The following is a 10,346-nucleotide window of genomic DNA, read 5'->3' as shown; positions in this document are numbered from 1 at the left end:
TCCAAAAATCACGCTTATGATTTTTAGAAAGATTGCTAATTCTATTTTTAGGTAAAAAGATTTTATTTACTTAGAAAAATTATATTGCTGATTTTATTTAGTTACAAAGATTTTATTGCTGATTTTGCGCAAATCAAGGATATATTTGCGGAAAGATTTTATAGAAAAATTTTAAATTAGAAAGATCACGCAATCACGTTTATTCCAAAAATATGGCAGAATCTTTGAATATAGTTACAAGATTAATTTATTCCAAAAATCACGCTTATGATTAATTTATTCCAAAAATCTTTATATAAAATTTTTCTAACTAAACAAATATAGTTAAAAGATTTTTATACGATCTTTTTATTTACGTAAAAAGATTTTTAGAAAGATTGCTGATTTTATTTAGGTAGAAAGACTATCTTTTAACTATTTTTAGGTAAAAAGATTTTATTTACTTAGAAAAATTATGTTGCTTATAATCACACAAATCTCGGCCAAATACATTTCGTGTAATCACACAAATCTTGCAAATAACAATTTGCCAAAAATCTCGGCCAAATCAGTTCGAGTTTCCAACAAAAAAATTCTTTCTTAGCATAACAGTTAACAATGGACTACAAAAATATTCTACAAAATAATTAGTTACAAATCTCAATAAACATAAAATCGTATTAACTTATATAAATGTCAATATTAATTTCATTTCTCCACCATTCATTTATCCTTTCTCCAAAATAAAACTAAACTTTACAGCAAAGCAAATCATTTCTAACCATGGCACAAAGCATGATGATCACAAGGTTCAACCAAATCAAGCGAGGACAAGTACATCAATGTTCGGGCTAAGGTTATCCGCAAATGAGAACGGCCAGATTTATACAGCAAGAAATCCGCATTATTTGCAATAGACATGGTTCTACTTGATGATCAGGTTTGTTCTCCTTTACAAAATTAATGTCCTACACGATAATCATCAAAAACTGAAGTATTGATCTATTATTTCTTTTATTGCGATTTTTAATGTCAAACTTACACTAAATAATTGCTCTCTTCTTCCTGATCATTTGTTAGATTTGGATTTAAATAGTCTCACAAAAAAATTATAAAATTAAAAATGATTGAGACCGAGGCCGAGGGGTAAACAACTTCAGCAACTACATTGTGTAACTTATAAATCTAAGTCAAAAAAATTGATACTAAACTTGAAGCATTGTGGAACACCCAATACCACGGAAAACCACGCTATACCATTATACAGTATATACAATAATGGTAATAATTATAGGTTTCATTTGGTTAACTAACATGCAGTTGTTTATGTAAAACTGTCTTGCATATAAACTAACACGATCAAAACAGTAAAAACACAGAGATGATATATTTCAGTCCCGTTAGTATGAATGAGTTGCACGATCAAAAAATGGCCTACTAAGCAAGCCAGTAAAAATCAAAGATCACATTGTAAAGAAAATGAATCAGCCTTCCAAGTATGCCATATTGAATGCGATCCATGTTTCAATTTGATTTACTAAAATCTGAACTCAAATCACACTTATTGACCAAATCATCTTAAGTACTCCCTGCATACTATTTATAGTATCCCCATTTGACTTAGTCATCAAATGCAATCAACTTTGACAAATTATTCTTCATAACATATATTTGGGCTCGGGGGCCATTGAGGAGGCGCTAGGGTAATGTTAATGTAAAAACTAAAAAATTTCCTTGGAATTTACATTCTATTATTTTTCAAAATATGGAACTAACACTTTCTTTCTTCAAATAAAGTCCAACGTTATTCAAGCAACTATACGGAAAGGATTGATTAGAAAGTTTCAAAAAACCATAGAACAAGGAAATGAATACAACTTTACTAATATGGAGGTTGCGGAGAACACCGGTTCAGATGTTACCAGGGTGTCAATATACCACAAACAACGGCTATATTTCAGCTTCACAACCCGTGTTGACCACCAGTGCACTCCATCCATTTTATATCATGGTTTCAGATTTATTAAGTTCCAAGACATCTTGGATAAAAATGTTTCAGATCGACACTACCTGGGTATGTACTACGACTATCTACTACTCCATATTAATATCAATTTATTGTGATTATTTTTCGCGTTATATTTAATTAAGTTTCAACAGATGTAATTGGAGAGTTGACTGGGTGTTCAAAAGTCACTTTGTCCAAGAACAAGGGAGAAAAGCTTAGGACAGTTGAGTTAACAGATCTTACGTAAGTTTACAAACACTTCTTTGAATGATTTTAATTTTTTTAGTACGTTAAGTCCTTCGCTTATGAATCCACTAACATTTCATCCTACAAAAACAGTAAAACTGTATTGAAATGCTCGGTTTGGGGAGACTATACAGATGACTTTTCGTTTGTGGATGATTGGCATTGCTCGGAGCCAATGATTTGCATCATGCAAAACGTTCAACGAACTACTTATAACGGTACAGTTTGTTATTGGTATATATAATTTATTTTACGCATAGACATTGATACTAAAAGTTGATAAAAATTCAAAATTGCAGGTGAGGTTAGAATAAACACTACTAGGTACGCAACACAAATTGGTTATAACAAGGAAATCCTCGAAGTTGAAGAGTATCGCGAAAGGTCAATTTTCAAACTATGTGCTAACACTAACGAAAAATTATTTGACTCATATAATGCTTACTCTAATGACAACTATAGACTATTCTTATTCTATTACACCTTTATATCCAATTCTGTCAGGAATCGTGATTTACCAGCTTCATCTGAGTCCAGAATATCTGAGCTATCACATGACTCTTACGACTTAATAAGGCCAGAACTCATTCGGACTATTACAGAAATAGTCAAATCTGGCAAGGTATGGACCAACAGCCTTCATGTTAAAGTTTACAGCATAATGACTATTAACAAGCATTTCTTCGAAATTTTAAAAATTTATAGGCTGGCTATTGGGTCACTTTGGCTACCATAACGAACATTGACCTTGAGGGACATTGGTATTATATGTCATGCAAAAACTGTTATAAGGGAGCTACTAAGGGCGAAGATGGTAAGCTTGAGTGTAAAGAAAAATACTTGGGAGAAAAGCAAACCACAATTATACCTAGGTATATTTAGCATTTAATATCGTTGGGTAATACCTAATCTCAAAATATAATTGATTTTTTGACTTACATTGATATTTTGATTATAATTATAATTGCAGATTCCAAACCAAGTTTGTCATGAGAGACTCGAGTGGTGGTTCTGCTAAAGTGAGTATGTTTGAGACTCATATCACCAAGGAGATTAAGAAGACTGCAAGCGAAATACTTTATCTCCAAGACCAGGTGAAATTTACTCTAACCATTTTGCATCACAGAACTCATGTTTCACAAGCCACTTGACTATTAATTTCGTTTGACTATTTACAATGTTTAGAGTGATGACGCACCTGAAGAACTTGAGGTCTTTATTGGCCGTGAGTTTGTCTTCAAACTAGAAGTCTCCCGTAAATAGAACGTCGACGACAATCGTACTTCCTACACAGTAGTGAACATGACCGATGACAAGAATATAATTGCCCGATGGAAAGATGTGCATGCCAAAATCAAGGAAGATCAGCTTGAACACGACTCTGGACTTAATATGGCAGACAAGGTATTACCTCCTTAAAATACTGAATTACTAAAGCCCAATTGCTTATAATGTCTATTAAATAAAGTAAAATTATAAATTATATATTATACCTGATCTATTTTGGACACCATCTCCAGGCCAACAATGGAGGCACTCAGCTTGATACTGATCAAGCAGCTATTGATGTCACACCTCCGCTAAAGTGTCCACTCTCTAGGATAATAGAAGACATAACTGGCGAAGACAGTGAAGAGGAGATCACAGCGGCTGACCAGCTGTCAACCACCAAAAGGCACGTCAAAGTCAAAGTGGAGAAGGTTTAGAACGGTTCTCTGATGAAGGAAATATCAGATAATCAAGTCTACTTTTTAATTAGTTGATTCGGATAATTTTTGAATAAGTGGTTTAAGTAAGTTTCAGATACACACTATGCAGTAGTAGTTGTTTTTATGTCCAAAACAATTCTTATTATGCTCATTTGAATTTATGATAGTTAACAGTGTTTTTTTTTCTAAAACTTTTGTGCATCAAACCTATGGATATTAGCAATACGACTCATTAGGTGAAACAAACGATTTAAAAACAATAAAAATTGTATGATTTCGAAGTTTACTGCCTAGGAGTATCAGGACCAAGATTATCCTTATGCTGCTACGCCATGTTAGACAGGTACTGCAATTCCCTGTTTCCTGCAACATAAAACTTTACAACTTTACTTTGCTGCATCTCAATCCCTTACACTTAAACAACTTCACTATGTCTTAATAAGCTAAAGCGTTAACAAACAAAGGAACTTAGATCAGCAGTGTAAAATTAGCGTGTGCTTCATTTCACCAGTCACAAAGGCCCATGACAAAAATACACCAAAATTACCCTGAAGCCACTATGGCTCCACCGACCACTGTCGGTCGGTGTTCGGAAGGTTGTTTGCAGCTTTATCCTATTTTCTTAATACAATAGTAGTTTACGTATGACCCACAATAAAAATCGTGTAATAAAATGCATTTACACTTTGTGACAATACAAGAAGCATAAAGAGTTTAGTGAGACATTTTGCACCATCACCTAAGGAATAACTTAATAACTTAGCTGGAGTCATTAACTAATGAAAAAATTCAAAAATTGAGCCATTAATAATATGCCAAATTTATTGAGATAACCATTTGAATCAGTGAAAAGTATTATAATATGCGAAATTGTTATATCATACAAAATTTTGGGTGAAAAAAAAAAATACGAAACTGCCTTTTGAATGTTTGAAAAATAGAACTCAGATTTTTTGTCAAGAATTTATTGAAATGCTGAAACATGGCGCCATATTTCAATTTTAAACTTCAATTTAGAGCCATTTTTCATATTTTAGCATTTCAAGTACCTCAAACTAAATATTTCAACGGTTGAAATCTTTTAAACATGGCGCCATCTTTCATATTTCAGCATTTCATGTTCCTCAAACTAAATATTTGAACAATATAAATCTTTAAATTTGGAGCCATTTTTCATATTTCAGCATTTCAAATTTATTTCCTCATGCATATATATATATATATATGTACAACACCTAAGAATAAGATACCAAATTAAATTAGCAACAGCTTAAGTCACATATAAGTTCCAATAAGTCTAATTTGCAGAGATCTTCTGCACAACAAAAGAAATCAGATAAAAATCACATACAAGAAGGTACATACTATATTAAATTCTTGCGAACCATCATGTTTCCTCAGTCTTTTAATATGACTTATATGTCGTATGAAAATTTTACAAAGTATTGGTTGAACCGTCATGTTTCCTTAGTCTTTTTAATATGTCTTATATGTCGTATGTAGCTAATACCCTTTCAACCTTATGTACAGATAACATAGAAGAGCAATTACAGTTTAATCCCTTTATGAACCTTACAATTGGTATGACCGTTCTAAATTATATTCATTCAATAGATCATCTTCATACTAAAACTACATTTTACCTATTTAGAAAAATTTTCAATTACTTATACTTAAAAAATATTTTATATGTAAAGCTATAATTTGTGGCCGATTATTCGGGAAATTTGCAAGAAGAAAGAGGAGAATGATCATATCTGATATGAGAGCACGGAAACGTAGATTTGATAAAACTGGACACAACGCAATCTCACGATCAGCAGCCTACATTAACAACGGTCATAAAACTTTATGTATTTCAGTATGTAATACATTACGATTGTAACTACAAATTTACTTTGTATGCATAATTCATTGTCAAACACATTACATATGTAAATTACTTCATAATCACAAATAACTTACTTAATTTTTCTTTGACAATAGGTCCAGGTATCTCTATAAGAGAAGTGCGACAAATTGAATCTCCGCAAACGAATTCCGAGGCAACGTGGCAGACACCTGCTCCTGCTCATGCTCAACCTGCTCCTGCTCAACCGAAGAAAATATTAGGCAAACAGCAGATAAATAATAAAGGTACATCGTACGACCATTACTATCTTTAAACAGTTGCATGTCTACGTCAGAATCCAATTAATTACCCTGTCAATATATTAGGTAGGGATGATCAACACGTAGACCAATATACGCAACCTTCTCAATCCTTGCCAATGACAAACCGCTCACCTCTCCGCAACATTACTAACGGTAAAGTTGCTTTCACAAACAAACTTTGGTGACTTAGATAAAATACCAAATGACCTCCACATATTCTGAAATTTTGTGCAATCAACTTCAATATATAAACAAACTGTAAGTAAAGTTTCACGACTTTAGGAGCACTCTAACTATTTTTTATAATTCGAGCAAGACAGCCTGATACTTGTGATATCTTGTGATTTTCCTAAATCAAGTAGTTCAAATTTTTTCACTGGTACCTGTATATAATTATGACCTCAAGTTCCACAGAAGAATCACAGGATACTAAAATTGATAATTTAACAAGATTAAGACTGACATACACAGCTTGGCACAGGATTAAAGACTCAAAATTGAAACAACATAACTAAACTAATCCACAGCAAGGCACAAACTTTGTTCAATTAACCACAACAATGCACAAGTTAATTAACAGGCTGCACTCAAGTACGACAAAGCACATGTTGATTTTTGGTTGAGAGAATTCACAAGGTTAATTTTTTTCATTCAAAAGTCTGCTTTTAGATTACATTACGAGTACATTTGTTCATCCAAGGGCTAGCAATATATTGTTAAACGCACTACATATGTAAATTACTTCATGAGTTATAACTTACTTAATTTTTCTTTGACAATAGGTCCAGGTATCTCTATGAGAGAAGTGCGTCAAACTGAATCTCCGCAAATGAATTCCGAGGCATCGTGGCAGACACCTGCTCCTGCTCATGCTCAACCTGCTCCTGCTCAACTGAAGAAAATCTTAGGCAAACAGCAGATCAATAATAAAGGTACATCGTACGACCAATACTATCTTTAAACACTTGCATGCCTACGTCAGAATCCAATTAATTACCCTGTCAATATATTAGGTAGGGACGATCAACACGTATACCAACATACGCAACCATCTCAATCCTTGCCAATGACGAACCGCTCACCTCTTCGCAACATTACTAATGGTAAAGTCACTTTCACAAATTTAACTTAAATAGTATTTAGAATACCATCTGCTACAGCTGACTACTCTATTAGTTTCTCAAAAAAAATATCAGTCAGTTTGTTTAGTTTGTTTATCATAAGTTAAAAACCCGTCTAACAAGATCAAAATCAATGTTGGAAACACTTCAAACGAACTGAGTAATGGTAAGATGTATTTTTTTGCTATTTTATTCCATGTGAAAATTTCCTTACTGACATGGTTAACTTCATTAAGCCATTATAAATGGTCGAGTAAATGGAAATGTGTCAAGACAAAAGAGAAAATTGATCTTATCTGCTAAGAAACCCAGCCACCATGAAATGATAGAGAACGATATCAACGCAACAACAACCCCAACATCCTACAACAACATGAACAAAGGTATGTTATACGAATATCAAATAGGGATACATTCATTAAAAAAAATAGGAGATAGGTTTATGTTGTTATTTTAAATAAAGAGACCTTATTTCAATTTTTGTGTTTCATTGCTTTCAGCCACATCATTATATAGTCGAGTAAATGAAAATGTAGCAAGAAAAAAGGGAAAAATGATCTTATCTTCTAAGAAAACCAGCCACCATGAAACGATAAAGTGCGACATCAACGCAACTACGACCCCAACATCCTTCAACATCAATAGAGGTACGTTATACGAATATCAAATAGGGAAATATTCCATTAAAAAAACTAACAGATGGGTATATTTTGTCATTTTAAATAATTAGAAACACATTATTTCAATAGTTATGCTTCATTCCCTTCAACCACGTCATTATATGGTCGAGTAAATGAAAATGTATGACTATGATATCAAGCGTCTTATCTACCGATAAGTCCAGTTGTTGCAAAACGTATGACTATGATATCAATGCCACTATGACTTCGATAACTCGCAGCAACATCATTAACAGAGGTAGGTAATACGAATATCAAACACCGAGACATTCATTAAAAGAACTACAAAATAGGTGTATGTTGTTATTTAAAATAATGTGAAAGACATTATTTGAATTGTTGTACTTCATTGCCTTCAGACACATCATTATATTGTCGAGAAAATGAAAATGTGGCCAAGAAAAAGGGAAAATTAATCTTATCTGATAATCAGTCCAGCCGTTGCCAAACGAATGACTGTGACATCAATGCCTCCATGACTCCGATTTTCTGCATTACCACCATCATAGGTAAGTATTATGTAATTCAATTAACCGACTTTCAGTTCTATACTACTTGAACTACCAATTATCATTTATTCGGACAAACGAAAAATGATATATCATATACACTATGTGTACATTTTAAAATTATGAATTTACTATTAGGCATTACATTTGCAAAAAATCAATCTTATTATTTTCGTTACATGTAATTATTAGAGAGTAGTTCTTACTCCATGCCAAGTTATCACCGTAAAGGCAAGTCCAACGACTACAATTCTCTTCAAAGCAACACTTTAATAAGTAAGTTTTTCTTAGCTGTAATTTTAGAAGCATTAGTCTTACCCAAATGAAACATATGACATAACAGTTTCCTTATAGGTGAGTTGCCGGCTAATATGGAATCGGAACAATGCGCACATATTGCCGACCTGCAAAGACAAAAGAGAATAGCAATTAGGTCAGATCTACCACCCACATATGTCAATAATTAAAGTCTGACAGTTAACATTCGTTCACAAAACGGTAATGTAACCCACGATTTCAGATTGTCAATTATTATCACTCATTAAGTTTACTTGGTCTTTTTTTTATTCAAGGTACTATCATAAGATATGCCATTTCATAAATGTTAGCATTACAATCTTACAATAATATAGATACCAATGAAAAAATTACTCGGCAAAACGACCTCAGTGCATCAGGGCAAGAAAGGAAGACAATAAAAAGAAAGTCATTTTCCCACCAAAGAACCCCTGTGTTACAATCTCTTGCTAGAAACATCAATGATACGGTAGAAGATGTAGAAGATTTTGAAACTGAAGCAGTTGAAGGTACTCATACATTAATTTAGCGCACGTTCAAAATATAAACGATCTTAAATATACATATACACGATTTCAACTTTTTTTTTATGTTTATTGTATATTATATTGAAATGATATGGTTTTAAAGTTATGATACACCCAACTGTACAGTTCACCACCCTGATTACTGGGATATTGGCGACCCAACATATGAATGTGAACATTTCGAAGCACAAATGTAACACCCCGTAAATTTGAAGACCTTTATTATATTTTAAAAGTAATATTTTACTCCATTTTAATTTAATATTCATTTATTCGAAATAATAATAATATGATAAAATATAATTTAATTTTAGTTTGAAGTAATACACTTTTGATAGTTTAGAAATGTTTAAAAGTAATTTAAACCATATTTAAACCTTTTACTTTGATAAAATAGATTTCTGATAAAAGTCGTAATATTGGGATTTTCCTATTTCTTACGGTCGTTGGGTAAACGAGTTTGGATATTGGGCATATGAGTACTTAATCTTTTAGTAAAATCGTGTTTAAGAACTTTAATATTCTCGGAAATCGCGTTCGACGAATATTTCTAATTACCGTCGAAGCAAACCTAAAACGTAAACAATTGACCACCTCCCCATGCCCTCCTTGACCGGCCATCCCCCCTTTTGGTCTCCTCTTTCAATTTTCATTTCCTCCATAGTTCACTCTCTTTCTTCCTTTCATCAAACACCAAATTCCTCTCAAAATAACCTCCTTACAATCCCTAAAACCACCATAAATCCTTCATTTCTCCACCAATTTGCATAAAACTTATATATTTGGAATCCTCTCTTCAATCCTCATCTCCTAGTAAGCTTTATTTTCATTTCCACCAATTTGTTTTAAGGCTCATCTTTTTAGGGTTTCGAATTTAAGCTTAATAATTGTGTTTTTGTTGTTCTTATAGGTGAAGAATTTGAAGATGAGTTAGGTGATTCATATGTGGTTGAAGATGAAGAGTAATTTTAGGTTTTAGAAGCTTTCTCAAGTTATTACTTGTGTCTTTGCTAGCTTAAGGTAACTATTCTGAGTTACTCGACGATTTAATGTCACATAGTTGTTGTGTTTGTTGTTTGTTAAGTGTATAGGTGATTGATAATGTGTTAGTTTCTT

General features: G+C 32.6%; 1 protein-coding gene and 1 long non-coding RNA gene across 2 annotated transcripts; both read left to right on the top strand.

Annotated features, from left to right (window-relative positions):
• Window positions 1-1,866: 1,866 nt before the first annotated feature.
• Window positions 1,867-3,099, top strand: LOC141634258 (uncharacterized). The gene is made up of 5 exons (XM_074446484.1): window positions 1,867-2,053; window positions 2,140-2,230; window positions 2,327-2,451; window positions 2,533-2,617; window positions 2,738-3,099. The coding sequence occupies exons 1-5, from the start codon at window positions 1,867-1,869 to the stop codon at window positions 2,967-2,969; spliced, it is 720 nt and encodes a 239-aa protein (XP_074302585.1). The 3' UTR covers window positions 2,970-3,099.
• A 319-nt stretch (window positions 3,100-3,418) lies between these two features.
• LOC141626466 (uncharacterized) lies at window positions 3,419-4,105 on the top strand. Its single transcript, XR_012536047.1, has 2 exons — window positions 3,419-3,637; window positions 3,754-4,105. It is a non-coding gene; the product is annotated as an uncharacterized LOC141626466 (long non-coding RNA).
• The last annotated feature ends 6,241 nt before the right edge of the window (window positions 4,106-10,346 follow it).

Source organism: Silene latifolia, chromosome Y (assembly GCF_048544455.1).
Source record: "Silene latifolia isolate original U9 population chromosome Y, ASM4854445v1, whole genome shotgun sequence".
Lineage (NCBI taxonomy): Eukaryota > Viridiplantae > Streptophyta > Magnoliopsida > Caryophyllales > Caryophyllaceae > Silene > Silene latifolia.
This window is presented reverse-complemented; position numbering and strand designations above follow the sequence as displayed.

Coding starts and splice junctions, on each gene's coding strand:
- LOC141634258 (XM_074446484.1), top strand. CDS start 1,867: ATGGAGGTTGCGGAGAACACCGGTTCAGATGTTACCAGGGTGTCAATA. Junction 2,054..2,139: donor TTCAGATCGACACTACCTGG/GTATGTACTACG, acceptor AAGTTTCAACAG/ATGTAATTGGAGAGTTGACT. Junction 2,618..2,737: donor GTTGAAGAGTATCGCGAAAG/GTCAATTTTCAA, acceptor CAATTCTGTCAG/GAATCGTGATTTACCAGCTT.